This window comes from Haliotis rufescens, unplaced genomic scaffold (genome assembly GCF_023055435.1).
Source record: "Haliotis rufescens isolate VD_foot unplaced genomic scaffold, xgHalRufe1.0.p SCAF_12, whole genome shotgun sequence".
Classification (NCBI taxonomy): Eukaryota; Metazoa; Mollusca; class Gastropoda; order Lepetellida; family Haliotidae; genus Haliotis; species Haliotis rufescens.
In genome coordinates, this window is record NW_025963802.1 from 24,938,132 (window position 1) to 24,958,843 (window position 20,712).

General features: G+C 40.4%; 1 protein-coding gene across 7 annotated transcripts in view; it reads right to left on the reverse strand.

Annotated features, from left to right (window-relative positions):
- LOC124113358 (prominin-1-like) overlaps positions 1 to 20,712 on the reverse strand; it is a 589,013-nt gene that overhangs the window by 34,215 nt on the left and 534,086 nt on the right. For 5 of the 7 annotated variants that reach the window (XM_046473653.2, XM_046473656.2, XM_048393445.1 and 2 more), the window contains one exon: positions 3,832 to 3,864. The exons of the other annotated variants lie outside the window; for them this stretch is intronic. In XM_046473653.2, the coding sequence (XP_046329609.2) occupies positions 3,832 to 3,864 (33 nt within the window). The remainder of the gene's footprint in view (positions 1 to 3,831; positions 3,865 to 20,712) is intronic. 7 annotated transcript variants of the gene reach the window in all.

Genomic DNA, 20,712 nt, shown 5'->3' on the forward strand with positions numbered 1-20,712 from the left:
TGTTGCACATTTTGACTGTAAAAATATAAACACGATAAAATAAGCAATGCTCAGGAGAAATATTGACTTTTTTACTAATTTGTGTTGCAAGTCGAAATAGTGTAAAACGAAAATCGCACAATTACCAAGCAAGTGACATATCAAAACTTTGTCACCATTACCGATGCTACCCACAAAGATACTCGTAGCTACATTTCCTTATTATTTCCAACACGGTATTTCATTTTGTTGATCAATGTGACCATACGCCCTTATACATGTACTATCAATAAAAGTGACAAATGCGCTTACGAATTGCGCAGAACAGGTCGCGAACTAGTCTACGTTTCTGCTATATCATCCGGGTACTCAAGGGAAAAAACAATAACAAAGGCAACAACCAGTCCGGGAGAATTGCTTTAGATCAGTGTCCCTTTAAGTAGTCCAAATCACCCACAGATACATCACATGAGCCGATAAGAAGACTGCCATGAATCTTTCATTTGCTGCTTGAGGAATGGTTAAGTTGTTGATGAAGTAACTGCTTGAGAATGAGTTGTCTATCGATCACCGGGAGATTTTCACCCACAGCTTGATCCCTTTGAGAAGCACTTCTCAAGCAGAAAGTCCACCTTTTCTGATCCTTGAATGCAAGTTTGCTGTTGCAATAGTGAGGCCCTCTGGGTTCATATAAAGACACTCCAGGCTGAGCTCTTAAATGGCCTTTTCAGCCACATGATTCTAGTAACGTTTTGGAGGAGCCTAGTTCCAAACATACACCATGCTTTGGCAAATCCTGGAGCGGGATCAACTCTGATAACGCAACCAGTTTGAGCCCAACTGTCATGTCTGCTGTAAACATGAGAATGCTGTCAACATTTCTTAAGTCTTCATGTTTTTCACTAGGTATGTGACAAGACTGAACGAAGGATGAAACTGTCTCTCGAAGCACAAAGACTAACTGTCCATAACAATCATTAACATCTGCAGTAAAATTTGAACATTTGGTGTCAGAAAAGGGATACGTTTGATAGACATACAGTGATAGCAAGCCTCTGAAGTCAATAATGCAGCCTTATCACTGTCCAAAGCATAGAAAAATCTGTTTCAGTTCATGACAATATGGATGATTATAACGAATGTGTATTGTTGGAAAGATTCCATCAAGTTCTGCTCTTGATATTGATATTTTGCATTGTTAGATATGATGTACATAGATCTATGCGCCAGAAAATGTTTGTTTGAACATTCTATACATAAGAAATTGATACGTCTATAGTGTCCTATTCGATATTTCTTTCCTTTAGACAGGAGTTATAAGATAAAATGTAACTACAACATGTACATATTTCTTTGGAGTGTAATAGTCAATATTGTAATTTCATGTAAACAGGTTTATTTTAAAACTAAAACTGAAGATATTACTTCAACAAAATGGATAATATTTTTCGTTAAAATAAATGCATACATATTCAGAAGAATTGTCTTGGTCTTGGAATTGTCTAGTCACAAACAATTTATGAACCATTCCTCTCGTTTTGTATCACATAATCAATGGGTTCATATTGTGACATTAAACTGTTTACTTTATTTCTCCAAGAACTGTAAAAAGTATAAATTATATGAAATGTGACATGTACCCCATTGGTCAAACCTTATATAAAAGGAACTAAATAATCACATAATAATGAACAAATATTCTTTAGGGTTTTATGATTATGTAAAATTGATGCCAAACAGGTCCGTGTCTTGTCCAATTAAGATACATGATAAACTATCTAATTGTTTGTCTATTCAAGACAGTATTTACATGGTAAAAGCAGTTATTTTATGTTGTGTCAAAAAAGTGTCAAATTCTGTTTTACACATCGAGATATTCCATACCATGAACGAAAATTAGGGGAGATATATATTATTCAAAATACCAATGTCGTCTTTCTCCGACGTTGTCAAAGACATAAAACCAGCCATGACGTCAAATAGAATGGCATAATTTCTTTAGTAATTCATTACACATTTGATGAAAAGGCTAATGTTCAATAATAGTGCAACATTAGTCAATTACACTTGCACAATCAGGAGAATGTTGGAATCTAAAGATGAATTTATGGGTTAGATAGGGCCATCCATTTCACTATTACTTCCTTTTATACTAATTAATATTTCATAATTTCTTTCAGGATTTTTTATACCTAAACATACATAGTCTCAATATCGAAATTTGTGTTAGAATAGTTTGGTTCCTTGAACAAAACACCTCGAAATATTTTGTCCTTGCAGGCTATATTTTGTATTGAATGTATAACGTTTCACAAAAGCATATAAATCTGTTTGATATACATTTATGTCGTTTAGATATTAGGCAGTATTTTGTTCACTCACAGTTCTGTAAAGCTGCTGAATAAAAATAAACCTTCGCACAGTATTTTTATTTGTATACGATAAAAAGCGGAGAAATTAATTTTACTAGAATATAGGAGCATGGTAAAGTGCAAAAAAAACAACCCAGTCAAATCAGGGTGAAACATAAAATATCGCCAAAAAACTAAACATATGTATTGAGCTCCACTATTAACTACTTTTTGGGTTGATTTTTAAGGCGTGTACAGGGGGGTTGTCTTATACGTGGGGTCGCCTTATACACAGAGATATACGGTACACATCTACCAAATTTTATTCCATTTTGAAAAAGAATGGCAAAGTGATGGCTATCTATAGTTTTTTTTAATATGGCTGCTGTGACCATAAATAGCCACAACAGCCACATGGAAAATGAGATTTGAGCCCTTAAAAAATACTGGGTGGGAACAAGCATGTGAAATTTCAGCTTCATTGATTGGTTCAGCACAGTCAGGGGAAAACATCACCAGATGTCTGACAAGCTGGCCATGACAAAAAACATGCCTTGAAAAATATCAAAACCAAAATCATAAGTTTCAAATAAAAAAACACTTTGAACAAGATCAGGTCACAAGGTCTAAGAGGTCTATCACATGCCTGATGGATAAATGAGTGAGTGTTCTGGCTTTGACTTGACATGTGATTGACATACTTGTCAAATATTTCTCTAATTTTGCAATTTTGTACCTCCTTTGACTTTTATTACCCATGACAGCATTTTCACTGCTGGCACCAACTATATTATGCAACTGACATGTAAAAATTGCAAGTAAGGTAAAGTGAAGTGAAATGGGGTCTCAAACGTCTCATTCAAAATTATTGCACTTATGTAGAGTTGTTGAAAGCAAGGTGGAAATTTGCAATAACACAAGAAAAAGAAACATTATGTTGGGCCCCACAACGAAATGCACATATACCTAACTTCAATTCAGGTAAAGAATTAGTTTGCCGATCTTGTTTTTAAATATGATTGCCATGAGGGCCATGTTTGAAATGTCTAATCTCATTAAAACCAGATCTTTACTCCAATACAATACCTCTCTGCATGAACATCTGATGATAATTCCATAGCTACCGGTAGCTAAGATCATTTCAGCATCACTGTTCTTCAGTTTTAATGCCTCTTTTAAAAGTATTCCAGTTATATCACAGCGTGTCAGCTTAACTGGGAGGAAAGCCCAAATTGATGAAGGTCCTGGACATTTACCACTTTGGTGAAACAATGGATGGACAACTGGATGGACCACCAGACAACATGCCCTGACATAATTAAGTTCACTTAAAATCTACTTTTCCAACTTCATATACCAAATTTCATTACATTTTGAACATAATGGCCAGAAAAAGATTTATAAATATGGCTGCTGTGGCAAAACTCAAGGTGTCATCATTAGTAGTAACATTAATAAGCATTGATCAAGTCTTACAGACTAGGGCAAATAAATGACATACTTGCCAAACATTGGTCCATCTGTGTCAGAAACACTGAAAGAAGGAATGAGTAAGAAAAAACACACACAATATCCATTTTTAATTAGGGACTGACCACTTGATATTCTGGAGAGGGGCTGGGATTTTATTGGAAAAAAATAAATTGCCCCAAATGCTTTAAAACCCAACTTTTTCAGAATGTATGAAAAATAAAGAAATTGCCTGCCAAAAAAATTACACTGTTGCAAAATATTTAATTCTTTATAAATTGAGGCTCATAGTTGGAAATAAAAATATATATTTGGTTTTGCAGCAGCAGATGAAAACATATCTAATCTCGACAAAAATAATCCCAGGCCCCCACCCAGAATATCAAATGGTAGGTCCCTAAATGTGTCACATCTACTCCAAAACTGGACATGGCACTATAGTTCACCTGGATATGTAGAGGTTACTGAGAACGTGATGTTTACAAAACAAGGAAATGGATCTTGCAAGAATTGCAATGGTGAAATCAAGGTAAAAATTTAAAATATTGCAAAACAAATGAACATCGAACAATCGATATCATTGTTAATAACTCTAAGAATACTACCTCTATTACATCTCTGTCATAAATCCTGTATTTTGGCTTCAGTCACACTATCTTAAATTTTCAGATTTTCAACAGGCGTTCTCATCACTGTCAATCACACACAATTAGTTTTTCCCAAGTAGCATCATAACCACCCAAGCTATGACTTATGCAATGGTGGGAACTCACTTTTTTCCCATATCTAACTTGGTTTGGTTTGGTTTGTTGTTTAACGCCGCACTCAGCAATATTTCAGCTATATGACGGCGGTCTGTAGATAATCGAGTCTGGACCAGACAATCCAGTGATTGATATCATGAGCATTGATCCACGCAATTGGGATCGATGACATGCATCAACCAAGTCAGCGAGCCTGACCACCCGATCCCCTTAGTTGCCTCTTACGTCAAGCATATTCGCCTTTTACGGCAAGCATTGGTTGCTGCAGACCTATTCTACCCCGGATCTTCAGGGGTCCCATATCTAACTTCTAGAGATACCTCTATTACATCCGAAGTACTCCCACCCATCTCCCCAACTACTAGAGGTAGATGAATTGGGGAGGTGGGTGCGAGTACTTCAGATGTAATAGAGGTAGTTTTCTTACGAAATCTCTACCTGTATTACATCTCTGCCAGAATATACCAGAGGCACCCGGTGGGTTCTGCCTCTAGTAACTCCCTGTGTAATTGACAGTAATCCTCTTCTGGAAACCATTATTTACTGATTCTAATCCTACTTGAGATAATTTCCTCTGAAATTCCTCCTGAGGACTTGAAAATCAGAAATGTATCAAGAATCAGTCAAATATGTGATACCTTCACTAGAATTACCGTTATATTTGCTGATCTTGTTCGTAATACTGATGTCATTTCTAATCTATTTCTGCTCATTTCTGGATAAATTTGGATTTTTTACACTAATACCAGTGCTGACGTCACTTCCGGTTTGTCACTTTCCACTTACTAGGTAATGACGTCTCTCAAGGTCAAGGTCCTACCAAAAACGTCATTTCCTGATTAGAAGGACCTTGTACTGCTATTTCCTCAGCGGACGTCACTTCCAGTTACATTGTCAACTATGATCCACCAGGTGGCAGTTGATACTCTATGTGCTTCTAATCCATAATCAATCCTACACCTAACAGACAGAATAATCAAGGGTGGACGGTCGGCTGGGTTGTCGTGGAGTCCTAACAGGGTCTTAGCTGGGGAGGATGGCCTTACGGTACCCTGCTGGGACCCTAGCGAAGATTTGGCTTAACCTGTATCATGGTAGGGAAAAGCTAGCGAGCTTATACCATGTGGTGAGTGCCGCTGGCTTGGGAGCCGCCGGTTGATGGAGATCATACGGTAAGCCAAACGGCAGGACGGTCGGCATGGAGATCATACGGTAAGCCAAACGGCCGGACGGTTGGCATGGAGTCCGTGCTGTAGCTGTACAGTGTCCTACTGGCTGGCTGGCTGTACGGTTGATTGGTCGGCGACTATATGGTGCTTAAGGTCGGCTGGCTGGTAGGCTGGGTTGCCGCTGGCTTAGGAGCCGCCGGTTGATGGAGATCATACGGTAAGCCGAATAGCTGGACGGTTGGCATGGAGTCCGTGCTGTAGCTGTACAGTGTCCTACTGGTTGGCTGGCTGGACGGCAGGTCAGTCGGCTGGGTTGACATGAACGGCTGGCCCATGGAGTCGTGCGGCTACCGTACGGTGCCTTAAGGGTCGGCTGGCTGGTAGGCGTGGTTGCCGCTGGCTTGGGAGCTGCCGGTTGATGGAGATCATACGGTAAGCTGAATGGCTGGACGGTTGGCATGGAGTCTGTGCTGTAGCTGTACAGTGTCCTACTGGTTGGCTGGCTGGACGGCAGGTCAGTCGGCTGAGTTGACATGAACGGCCCATGGAGTCCGTGCGGCTACCGTACGGTGTCTTAACGGTCGGCTGTCTAGTAGGCTGGGTTGCCGTGGACGGCTGGTCCATGGATATCTTGCGGTGCCCGTATGGTATAAATTCACAGTAGGTAAAAGCCTATTGTCTTATACCCGGCTGGCCTTGCGGCTCAGCTGGCTGGTCGGCTATGTCTTGATTTGACTGGGCGCTTCCTGTCTTGTGACCGGGGGAATTATTTTTTTCATATTCTCCATTTCTTTGTCCAGGGATGAGAGCCTAGCCTCAAACATACTCTTCATCATCATCTCCTGCTGTTCCTTGAAGAGTTGTTGAATCAGACTCATAGAGAGTGCAGGAGATGGTTGATCAACTGGCGTGGGAGAAGCTGGGGTGGAAGAAGATTTCTCGGATATGATGACCTCCACCTTCTTCATGGCTGCCTCATGCCTCTCAGCCTTTGTCAAAGCCTAGGCTATCTTGATGAAGGTCTTCTTAGATGTGTTGGCGCACCTCTCACATCTCTTGTCCTCGGTGCAAGATGTTCCCACTGCACTTCACGCAGTTAACATAAAGATCTCCTGTGACCATGAAACGGCCACACTTCTTGCACCCGGGAGTAGAGGGAAACTCCATTTTGACCTCACAAACTCCAAGCACCAATTATGCTCATCTGCGTGTGATCATCACTCCAGAAGCAGCTATCAATATCTACTTATTGTCTGTTATTATAGAAAACTATTAGAATAAACTTAGATTGACTTACTACCTAGTGCTAAATAGTTACTACTATTACAATAGGTGTGAGGTTCCCGCTATTGCATACGTCATAGCTTGGTTGGTTACGATGCTACTTGGGAAAAACTAATTATGTGTGATTGTTTAGAGTGAGTGAGTGAGTGAGTTAAAATGTAATGTCACATCAGCAATATTTCAGCTATATCATGACAAGACAAATTTTTCATAACAACATGCATATATAACTAAATAAAATGCTGTCATCAAAGGACAGTATAATAACTAGAATATCACAGAATGATGTAAAGCTAGTTTGAGAGCATGTAAAAATATACTAGCAATCAACAACACAATATGACTACAGACTATAGATCGCTAGCAACAGATCTATAGTTTAAAAACATAAACGTCCACTTAAGAAGAGGTGTTTGCTTTTAGCGTTGATATTCAAATAGTTAGACCTGTGAACTAAAAGCTAACACTTAAATTTTGTAGATATGGACAAGCTATGTTGTCTTCAATAGAAAAAAGTTCATCCTCCCCAGTCTTGCATTACAGAAGAGAAGATGTTTCCAGAGTCCAATATGAATTTTGATATAATTTATGGTAATGGTAAAAACACAAAGGTCAAAATAAGGCCAATACATAGTCACATTAATAAAGAAACATATATCAAATTTTCATTTTGAACACAAATGATGTCATAATGGCCATGAATAGGTTTTGCAATATGGCCATTTTCATGTCCATATTGAAAAATGGAGCAAGCACATGAAGTTCATCTCATTTGATCCAGTGGTTCTGAGAAGATGGTACAAGAGCTGGCTGAAAAACTATTATGGAATGCATTGATGGAGCTGGTTGCTAACAATTTGTGAACATAATCCCCTCCGAGGTCCATATACTTCTGCCAATAATGGTGGGGTGCCTGGATCACACTGGTGTACAAAGCTTCTGGAAGTGTATAAAGTCCTCCATCCAAAATACGGAGCCAAAATTGGTGAATATGCAAGATGTTCAATGAGTTTAAAACCATAGTCATGCAGCCATGGTGACATTAGGCTTGTGCATAGGTATATGTTACTCGTGGAACAATACACCTTTAGATTGGATTAAGGTTTAATCCGTTTTCAAATACTTGCATAACATGCCTATGTCCCAGCTTACATTTTGTTGCCCCACAGCCAAGGTCAGCATGACCCCAAGATCCAATCGGGTGGTGGGTTAATATTTCTTTCTGTAGGCACCGTTCTACTAGTGCACAGAAAGGTTCACTATCATCACATGATTGTCAACATTCAATCAGGCGGGCTTTATAACATCTCCCACATGGCAGCAAATTACAGTTCAGGAAACAGTCTACCAGCGCAGACCAACATGGTAAACAAAAAATTCAAAATTCGCAGGCATGGCAGGCTAGACAAAGGGCAGACCAGAAAAAACGCTGATGAATCAAGAAGGAATAAAGACAAACAAGCCCTCATGAAGACATAAGTGATATAATGACTTTTCCACAATATTTAGCCTTGATATTCTCATGCAGTAGTCTAAACATAGCAGCTAAATATTGGCCATTAATGGTCCACCTGAAGGATTCTCTTTGGAATTCGAGAAATATGAAGCCATCACCTTGCTAGCAGATGAAACAAACTTTGCCTTCTTTGAAGTAGATATTAGGTGTGTTCACTGCTTTGACTGTTTTTTAGTCTCTTGATGACAGTGGTGAACCCAAGGCTTATCCATGGCTACAAATCGATAAACAAATTCAGCTGGATTTGCTTCAAAACGATGTACAATCTCATGATGGATCATAAACATGGAGCATTTCAGGAACTCCAATGCCCATTTCTCAAGATTGCAAAGGATGGAGGAGCATCATCCCTCAAAGTTGACATCATGTCATGGATCACTGTTAAGAGTTAGCACTTTCAGTTGGAGATACTTGATGACAGAGTGGAAGATTATTCTGTCCATTTTAATCAATAGAGAATACATGGTCACTTCGATACTTGCAGAAATATGCAGCATGATGACCCTCAAGGGGGGACAAAGACTCCAAGAGCATGATAAAAATGTAAAGGTCAAATCTAGGTAACAATTGAAAATCTTTTGAAAAATTGGAACATGTTGAGTCCAACCATTATCTACAAATATACCAAATTTCACAATATTTCGAAAAGAAATTGCTGAATAAATTAATGGCCATAAATCAAACAATACTTTATCATTGTTAATAATTCAAAGAATACTACCTAAAGGAATCTACCAGAATCAAGGCTGTCATTATATCATACAATCTACAGATTTTCAGCAGAAGTCCTCTCCACAGTCAACTATCCATAATAAGTTGCGAAAGTAATAGTATCCTGCTACCCATACCTCATGGGAAGAGGGACCAAGACAGCATGTTCCAATCCAAACAATGGACAAAGCGTCTTTTCGGGGTGCTTGGGGGTCCAGTACCAGACTGTTGTACACTGGAATCTAGTTGTTGAGACATGTGGAGAACAAGTCCACGCAAGGTGTGTTGCACACCTATATTATCAAATGGAATATCTCCGGGTGGAGAGACCATTCTGTAGCCACTATCCTCTACGCCTGGATAAGCTGTCTGTTAAGATGTTGACAAGCTTACACCCTACAGCAGCTTGAATCGTCCAAGGCAAACAAACATGTAGTCATGCACATTAAACCATTAAGTGCATTATAATGAAATAGGTGCCCTCTTATTGGCACCCAGTGATAGTAGAACAATATACCGGTACAATATACAGTAAACTATGTTTTTTAACGAACTAACGAACATAATATACTAAAATTAGTGGTCCTTTTGAGTTTGTTATAACTGTAGTTTACTGTAGATTATTGGCAAAGATCAGATGTTTTACTGCAATGCTTTGCATTGCGATCTACTCTCCCTTTGCATTATTCTTTGCCTCCATGTTCCTTAAGGCACCTGGCTGGGTTACCCCTCTATTTACAGAAACAAAACAAAACGGAATGAAGTTGAATACAAAGTTTATTATTAAACAGAAACAAGGAGCAAATCGTAATGAACTTAATAAAAAAACACCTCCACACTTTTCTCACCTTCCCTGCCTAAGTAATACTACTAAAACCAGCTCCTAAATTTTATATTTTATCCATCCCTCAAACATAACTCCTGTGAAGAAATATCCCCCCCAAAACCTATTCAATTTCTACTTTATTTGTCCCCAACTCATAACATATACATCTAACATTACAGTTATCCCAGCTAAACAATAGAATAATGATTATAAATGGTATTGATACAAGAAGTGGGAGCTGACTAAACTTTACCAAAGGCTGGAAAAAGGTATGATGATTCCCTATCCAGAGTTGACTTATATATTCGACAAGCGGACCACGTCACAAAGAAATTGGACACAACCAATGACCACACTCCTTACATCTTGGCCTTCTCAAACATGGCTGCCTCCAAGGCGAGCATGTAAGAAGTGTGACATCTTCCAAGTCAATAAGCCTGCTTGGTCACGAGGTTCTACAATAAATGACTATAAAGGTAGGTACTATGTCAGACGCCCATACAAATCCCCTTCAACCAATCAACCCATTACATTTCTAAATATACTGAACTGCAAAAGAAACATCTCCTCAAGTAACATTGCATGAACAGTGGTCATTGAAATATCTGGGTAATTTTTGTCAAAGTTTCTAAAATTTAACATTACCTTGTCTGGAAAACTGAAATTTGATGATAAATAAACAAAGCAGATGACAATAAAACCGAATGCCCAAACACACCACGGCAATGGCCGCGGTAACCCGATGCACATGAGTTCCATGAAAATTGAAATGCATATGCATTCCCCAATTTCTTGCTCTATAAAACTCCATCCAGAACGGGTAACATTCATTCGTTATTGAATTGCTACCACATGCCAAGATTGACAAGAAATCAGCCACACCAAGCCCTTGGACGATTGCAAGCTGGACAAACGGCCCGGCAAGTAGTCAATGTATTTCAAGTCCACGTAAGGACCATATACAGGCTCCAGCAACAGTACCAGACCACCAACACTACATATGACCGACCACGTAGTGGAAGACCAAGGGTCACCACCCGATGTCAGGATCGTCAGAATGTGCGACAGCATCTTCAAGATCGCTTTGCTACTGCTGAGGAAACTGTTCGGCAGACCATGGGGACACACATTAGTGCGGACATCGTGCATCAACGATTGACGAGGAGACACCTTCACTGTCACAGGCCACACAGAGGACCCATTCTGACACCACGTCATCGCAGGGACCGTCTTCAGTGAGCAACACAGCACCAGCATTGGCGCCACCAGCAGTGGAGAAGAGTCCTCTTCTCAGACGACAGCCATTACTGTATCTCAACAGCAGATGACAAAGAGAAAGTCTGGCAACGCCGTCGTGGGGAATGTGACCTGCTTCATTCAGGTGCATAAAACAATTTGTTCTCTGTGAAATGTCATGGTCATAAAAAATTGCAGGTGCCCTTTTCAAGAAATTTTCCATTTTCTTAGCGATAAACATCACTGAGTTTTGAGATGTTTAATGCTAAGAGTATGGACATTTCTTGAAAAGTGCACTTTGCAATTTTTTGTCATTGCTGTAAGTATTATTCCTTATGTGTGGAATGGTTTGTTTTCACTTTATAAGTAATAGCACACATGCAGCTATCTTCATTAATTAATCATCAAGATATTTCATGATTCTATTTCAAGTATCGAGGACTATAGAAGTGTTTAGGATGTTTAAGAAAATAAGTTAACACAAATGCCAAAATGAATTTTGGATAGTGTTTACTGAATCACATTTCACGTGTGCCGGTTATGAAATCAGTCGAAATAAATCAGCCGCGAAAACAAACGTGGTGTTTAGAAAACTGTAATGTACAGTACTTGCTTGATGCAAAAATCACTCACAATGACAATGGTATTATCTAAATTTCTGACTACCGGTAATTCTCTTGGTTATAATGGAACATAAAAACAAATTACAATACGCAGATTGTCAGATTAACTGAATATACATTTTTAAAAATGGATAATATTTATATGCCAACATTTAGAGAAGGATTTGTCTTTGGTCATTAATTGACAGAACACTGATGTGTTACGATTTACCAGGTACGTGTTAGTCACAAATGATTTACTTCTCTTGTTTTGTATTATATTATCAATTGTCAATAATTCTGTACAAAAGGAACTTTCTTTGCATCTTACATTGTGTAATTCTGAGATGAGATTAGAAGAAATAACCACATAATAATTAATGCATGTCATTTTTCAAAATTGAGCACTGAATTTACGTAAATATCGGGTCTGTGTTGTCTCCAATTAAGGTACACAATAAAAATATCTAATTTTGTTATCTATTCAAGACACTATTTACATGGTACAATAATCATTATATATTTTAGAAATAAATTTTTTTCCTACTATTAATGAAAATTAGATGAGATATATATAAATCAACAGAACAAAGTCTTCTTTCTTCGATGTCAACTAAGATATAAAGCTTGTCATGATGTCAAACAAAAAGGGTGTCCAATTTTCAGTATTTAATTGCATTTTGTCTTCTTATGGCTTAAGTGGTAAAATGCTTAGGGCATTACAAAGTGTATACTGATCAGTTATGTCCATTTGGTTTAAGACAAGGATGTATGCTGAGCTCTAAGCTATTTTTATTATTTATAAATGAATTAGCTACACATGTCATGGCACATGGAACTCATGGGATTCAACTCTTTCCAGATTTAGTAGAAGGATTAATGTTGTTATTTGCTGATGATGTAATTATATAGTTTCTGATACTACATGTGGTTTACAGTGTCAGATAAATATCAAACAATAGTTATCATTGTTAATAATTCTAAGAATACGACCTCTATTACATCATAGCCATAAATCCTGTATTTTGGCTGCAGACACACTATTACTAAATCTTCAGATTTTCAACTGAAGTCCTTTTCACTGTCAACTATACACAACTGGTTGTTCCCTAATAGCACATGTAGCTCTTCAGCTTTTCTGTGCAAAAAGGCGGGAAAAATGTCACTTCCTTCCGAAACATCTCCACTGGAGGCAGATGAATTGGGGAGGTGGGTGGGAGTAATTCCTGGTATATACACCTCATCATAAATAGCGCACCACACTTTTTAAAGTAAAAGAAAATATAATTTTCGTTTTTTTTAACTACAAGTACATATTTCATATACTACACCCTGTTCTGAGCTGCATGTGCATGCATGCGTTAAGCATGCTTGAACCAGGAGTCGGTTTGCTAAAAATGCAGTATGCACATAGTCTCTTTTGGCGTATGTTATGTTGGCAGACACAGCTAAAATTTGGTTTTAGGCATAAATTAAGCTTTATTTTGACCAACCAGTGAAATGCCCAAGCGTCCAGTGCCTCTGAACCCAAAGATGGCAAATTATTGGTATGCACCAGACTGGTATGTCATGTTGTGCACAACTGAACATGAATCACACTGTCATCAGCAGGTTAATACTGCTTCCGGTGAAGTGAAGAATGCACCGAGGTCTGAAAACGTCCCAGAAAAACCAATGACAGGGAAGATCGTGCTCTTGTACGCCAAGCCAGACGAAGCCCAAAGTCTACTTGTACACAGCTGCGACATGGATGGCATCCATACAACAGAGTGTCCATCAGCACCATCAGACGACGCCTAAATTCTGCTGGATTGAGAGCAAGACGGCCAATCAGACGTCCACTCCTCACAAATCAGCACCGCCATGTCCGTTTAGCCTGGTGCCAAGCACGGGCTCGCTGGAACCTGAGGACATGGAGAAGGATCCACTGATCCGATGAAAGCAGATTTTTGCTGCATCACACAGACGGGAGGGTACGAGTTTGGAGGCAGAGAGGCACAGAATATGATCAGAGGAACATTCAAGCTGATGTTCCATTAGGGGGTGGCTCCATCATGGTGTGGGGGTGTTGTTCCTACGATTGTAAACTTGACCTCATCACAGTTCCCGGAACACTGAATGGACAGAGGTACCAGAACTTGATCCTGGACAGTGCTGTTGTGCCTCATTTCGATAACCATGCTCTCGCCACATGTCCAGTCTTCATGGACGATAATGCCAGACCACATTGTGCTCGAGCTGTTGTTCAGCATCTCCAACACAACGCCTGATGAGTGGCACCAGATCCCCCAACAGAGATTCAGACGTCTGGTGACCAGCATGAGACGGCGTGTAGAACATGTTATCCAAGTGCGAGGCGGTTACACCAGATACTGAGTTAGCCAGTCATTGTGGACCTCACTAGTGTGTTCGACATTAATGAAATGTGAACTGTGTTGTGTGTCTGTTGTAACGACACCGGCAGCCATACTTATTTCACGGTGATTTTAGTGAAGTTTAGTTTGCTACAATTAAACTCTCAATTAGTCTTCAAATTCGGTCTTGTGTTGTCAATTTTCTGACTGAACGCTCACATGAGGCCATATAAACAGTTTAATGTGCTTTTCTAAGCACCATTTTTATGAGGTTGAAGATCCAGTTTTACTTAGTGAAAAAAAGTGGGTGGTGTGATATTTATGACGAGGTGTATAGCTCCCCAACCTGAACCCGATGCGTCTGTGAATAGATGGTGGTCGGGAGCTGATAGTGTGAGAGGAATCCCTGTCATTACATGATCTTGTCGAGTCCAACAGATTAGGTCTAGGCTCAGGTGGAGAGGTATGAGCACCCGTGTATCCAGGGTCTAAGATCATAGGGAGTTGATCCAATTCTGTAGCATGCGTAATTGTAATCGTCCTCTGTGAGTCATATCTTGTAGAGAGGACAGCGTTCCTATGAGAGACATCCACCATCTGATTGGTCTGGTAGGTTGGTCTCGGACTGAGTTGATCATGGCTTTGGACTTGTTGAACCGGTACCCTGGGGGACAAAGATGTCCTGTACGTAGAAGGAATCTGGCCCCAAAGTAGGCTATGTTTTGTACCAGATAAATCTCTGACTTGGTCGGATGGATAAAGAACCCAAGATAACACATGAGTTGGGTTAGGAAAGTCACATCCTGACACGACCCGTGAAGATTCCAGGGTAGAATAGGTCTTCAGCAACCCATGCTTGCCGTAAAAGGCGACTAACGGGATCCAGACTGGATTATTTACCGGCGTCAAATAGCTGAAATAATGCTGAGTGCGGCCTCAAACAACCAACAAACCAACCAACCAGCATCCTGACACAGCTGGTTGTGTTCCTGATTAGCGGCCAGGAAATCGTCGAGGTATCCATCGTCGTACCATCTGTAAATGGGCGAATTTGATGACTGGCGCCGTTATTCTGGTGAATAACCAAGGGGCTACTGATGTGGCGAATGTTTGGACCTGGAACTTGTACCGACGGTTGTTGACAACGAAGACATGTGGTGGATTGGCACATTGAGATATGCATCCTGAAGGTCGAGGCTGATGACCCAATCTCCTTTTCCGAGTGATGAACGTAGTTTTCGGACTGATTCCATCTGAAATCTTGGAGGCAGGACCAAGTACTTCTTGTTGAGAGTGTTTGACTCACTTACCAAGCAGACCTCTATCCCACAGCCCAGAGTGTGTACCGACTCTCTGTGGCACCCTCAGTTATTTTCTAAGTGTATTGTAAATTGTTAATTGTTCTTGTAAATAAAATTGTGATTAGTCTCCTGTGACTCTGGCTCTTTGCTGACTAATTCCCCAAGAAAACCAGCACGTCATTTGGAAGGTATTGTTCACCCAGAACAGTTCCATGATAAGAGTTTCGAGGCCTATTATCATTCTCATCTCTGTGGAATCCTTTCGGTACTAAAATTACCGGGGAGTTGAACCCCTGAGTTTTGTTGGTATCTCGCAATCTCCGAATGGCCCGTTTGGTGAGGAGGGTCTTGATGGCAAGGTCGCCTGCGTCCAGTTTGGCACCTTTCAAGTGAAACCTGTGTCTCTCTGGATGGGATACAAGTCAAGGGTGCTTGAGGAAATGTAGCTTGTACCCATGATGGATAACGTATAAAATCCAGTGGTCGGTTGTAATGTGCATCCAATTTTCAGCATATGACAAAGACGCCCTCCCCCCAGACCCTGCGATGGCTTTATGTTGAATGGTGGAAGTTGTGTATCGTAATCCGTAGATTAACCCAGTTCGGTAGGATCTGTGACGCTTGGAGGGGGGAGAAACAAGTCATCTTCTATACCTGTGACCTCCGGACTTGAAACCTCTTCGTTCAGATCTGCAGCGATCAGAGTCTGAGTTCAGAAAAGTCTTACGATGGCATGTCATGACGCCAGGATGCCTGGTAGGATTCTTGTGCTCGTTTAGGTGGGTACTGCCGTCCCTGTGCATTGACTGCCAGGTTGATGGTAGACACTTGAAACCTTTCTGTTGTGTCCTGTCTGACCTCATCTAGGATCGTGCCCAATTAAAGACCGTCGGTGATGTCACTGGCTGTGGCATGACCGTCTGCTTGGCTTGTTTGGAGACAGCCCTTGATCTGACTTGGGACAGGAGTTGTTGATGTTGAAGCTATAGGAGCTGGGAGGCAGTCCAGAATTGCGTAGATGGTATAACCTCATGCATGCAGACTAGCAGACTGTAGATGAGTCCCACTTAATCCGTTTGTGGACATCAGAGTTTCTGGCAGAGGGTAGAGGTCACATCGCGTGTGCATTCTGGCGATGAACCAGTTGAGATATGTGCCAATATCCATGGAGTACTTGTTAACTGTAGATAAGTCCCAAACTCAGCTGGTCGGGAGCGTGAGTTTGGTGTTAGGGTCTTTACCAGCTTGCTGAACTCATAATGAATGGTTATGCATGTGTCTGATACAGCTTTTTCCTCATAGTTGGGAGTGGAAGCTGATCATCATGACAGAGCTTATGCATGGTGCATTTGGTCCAGTATCCTGGAGGTGTAACTTGGCCACGATAAAATACGGTGGATGTGGGATGACAAAGACGGAGCGTGGCTTCCGGCATATTTGAGCATCTCCGGAGGAGGCGACTGTTCATTCCGTGGCTGTGTGGTCGGTGATATATAGTGTCTATCAACGCCGGTCCATACTCTCGAGGGGTGATGGGGCCGGTTGATTCGGGGGCCTCTGCTTCGTCCGACTCTGGAGCCATGGGCTCATTAGCAGGATCGTCCTCGGCCGGGGAAGAAGCCTGTGCAGGAGTCATGATGACCAGCTTGCTCTAGTGACTGTAGCAGACGATTAGCATCGGCCTGTGCTGCCCGTGTGGGAGCCATACGGTTTCTTCGACGGCTTGTCTGGTCGGCTTGGTGATTGCTTAACCCCTTCTGGCCTCTTGGCCAGTGAAAACTTTAAAGCCTGGCGCTTCTACAGTAACTGATGGCCCTGGTCGGCTCGGGGTTAAGTTGTTGTTGCTACTACCTTGGTCGTCTTGAGGTCTTCGTTTGGTGGACTTTGTTGATGACCTAGGCTTGATGATTGCCTGTGCGGGAGTTGCTCTAGTGACTGTAGCAGACGATTCAGATCAGTCTGTGCTGCCCGTGCGGGAGCCATACGGTTTCTTCAACGACTCTGCTTGTCGGCTTGGTGATTGCTTAACCCCCTCTGGCCTCTTGGCTGGGGAAGACTTCTGAGCACACAGAACACAGTCACATCTCGCCTCTGCCAAACATGAAGTCTCTCTACACTTCCAACAGAAGTTATGTAGATCACAGTCACATCTCGCCTCTGCCAAACATGAAGTCTCTCTACACTTCCAACAGAAGTTATGTAGATCTGCAGTTATCATCATCTGGCCACACTTCTGGCATGTCAGCGGGGAGATGAGGATACCATCGTGAGAAATACACAAAAAACAAACCTTATTATTACGATCTGGCTGAATTATGCGAGTACACTATTTCTGAAGAAATTAATAAAACTGTGTTGAATCTAGCACACACAGGAAAGAAGTGACGTTTTTCTTGCATTTTTGCACAGAACAGCTGAAGAGCTACATGTGCTGTTAGGGGAAGAACTAGTTGTGTGTAGTTGACAGTGAAGAGGACTTCTGTTGAAAATCTGAAGATAAAGTAATAGTTTGGGATTTATGGTTATGATTTAATAGAGGTTAAGGATTCGCAGGAATTATTCTAGATTCATATGCAGATAAGTGGGGAATTACTGTTAACTTGCACAAATCAAATGTTGTTTTTAGAAGAGGAGGAAACGTATCTGGTCAAGAGGTGTGGAATTATAGAGGACAAGTTTTAGAGGTTGTTAATATTAAAGACATATATAGTATTAGTCTTCACCTGTAAATTTAGCCTAAGTAAACATGTTGCTGATCTAGCTCTACATGACACAATAGCTTTATTTGAGTTACCTATTACAACAAATATCTATTATTCAGCCCCCAAAGTGTTTTTTAAGTTATTTGATTGTCAGACTAGCCTGATTCTTTCGTACGCATCTGAAATTTGGGGGATCAATAGATTTGAAAGTATAGGGAAAATTGGGTTTCAAACATTACATATCTGCTATTTTCTCATGGTTTTTGGTTTTGTTTGGCTGTCACAAACAGTTAGGAGATAAAAAAATGTTTAATAAGTATGTTAATATAAGATTGTGCTCTTAATATGTTTCATCAAAATTGGATATCTACTATTAATAACTGTTCAAGATATAACCTGTACAGAGAATATAAAAGTTTGTTAGAACCAGAAAAGTATCTTTATGCAACTACAAATTAAATCTTCAAATATCTTAGTGAAGTTTAGAGGGGGACTATTATGGTTGAGAAATAATGAAGGTAGGTGGCAAAAACTTGATATATGCATAAGAAACTTGTATGTGCTACTTTTGATGCTATCAGAATTAGATATCTACGAAGACATGTTTAATAATGTAAATATGCATAATTTTAAAAAGATAATTGCTACAAATGATACAGAACAAATAAAATCACTATGCCTGTATATTTATCATGCGTTTGAAAGAATAAAGTATTTGTTAAACAATGTTTACAATTATGTATTTTGCCACTACCATACATGTACTTGTAAACTGTTATTTGTAATTGGACCTATGGCTTTCATACTGAATAAAGTATTGATTGGTATAGCCATTTGCCAATCTTACTCTCTTCTCATAGGGCTTGCTACTTTTGGGCTATGCAGGGATACAACACAGTTCCATCTGTATCCCTTGGCCAGATAGTTATATATACTGACGATCCTGACATCAGGTGGTGATATTTGGTATTCCACTATGTGGTCGGTCATATGTAGTTTTGGTGGTCTGGTATTGTTGCTGGAACCTGTATATGGTCCTTACATGGACTTGAAATGCATTGGCTACTTGCCGGGTGGTTTGTCCCCCTTGCAATCATCCAAGGGCTTAGGTGTCGCTGATTTCTTGTCAATCTTGGCATGTGGTAGCAATTCAATAACATATGAATGTTTTCCAATCTGGGTGGAGTTTTATGGGGCAAGAAATGGGGGAACACATGTGCATTTCAATTTGCACGGAACTCATGTGAATGGGGTTACCACGGCCGTTGCCGTGATGTATTTGAGCATTCCTTTTTATTGTCATCTGCTCTGTTTTTTAATCATCAAATTTCATTTTGTCTGGACAAGGTAATGTTACATTTTAAAAACTTTGAAAAAAATTACTCAGATATTTAAATGACAACTTTTTATGCAATGTTACTTGGGTGATGTTTCTTTTGCGGTTCAGTATATATTCGTAAAGAATATTATTGACTGTTGTGACTGTTTTGCTGATCGCTTGTAGTGCTCTCAGGGAATCTGATTGAATGACCATCTTCGCTTCCAGTAGTTCTGTTATGAGTTTGAGTGCATGATGAATTGCCTCCAATTCAGCAGTCAATACTGACTGGCGGTCATGCAGGCCGAACAAATGCGCTTGGGGTTTGGAGCTATGGATTTGGACCCCGTAACCAGCAGTGTTGTTGATAGAATTCTTAGATACATCAGCGTATATATGGGCCCAGCTGTCCCAGGTAGTTTGAATTTTAGTGATACCTACTGATCACAGTAGGGTTGGGATTTCTTTCTCTCTTTGAGACTTCTGATGTTAAAGAAGTGACAGCTTTGGGAGTTTTTAAAGTTCAGGGAGTGCATAACCCTTTGTAGTGATTTTCTGGTGGCTGAATGTCATCACAATTGGGACTTCAGATGAGATCAAATACTAATATAAAGCTTAAGTGAGGTGGGGCTTCATCTTGGGTGTTTTTTTCTTGCCATATTTATTCACCAAAGGGTTTGATGTTCATCCCCTGCTCTCTTCTTAGTTTCAGTGGGAGTGTCTCCTGATTCTACTTGTAGTGCTTCTTGTGAAGTGTAGACACTTGAGAGAGAGAGAGTTTTGGGATGTTACGTGCGCTTTCCGACATAAAGCATATTTCGCTCACCGCACACATATTCTGGACTGATATTTATACTAAGCTACATGTATATGTGTTATACCATTTGTTAGGCTAAGTTGACAATAAACAAGTGCAAAAGTGAGCGTGGCTCACTAATACCCCCGACCCGCCTAGTGTGTCAGGGTGTCGTGCCGGGTTAGCGAAAATCCAATTTTCCCTAGTATCAGTAAAGCGAAAACCCAAGTTGGGGTATTTGTCCTACAAAGGCGAGAAATGAGTAATTGCTATAAAAACACCGGATTACCGTAGTTTAGATTAGCGCCCGTGCTGTTCAAACAGAGGAGAGGA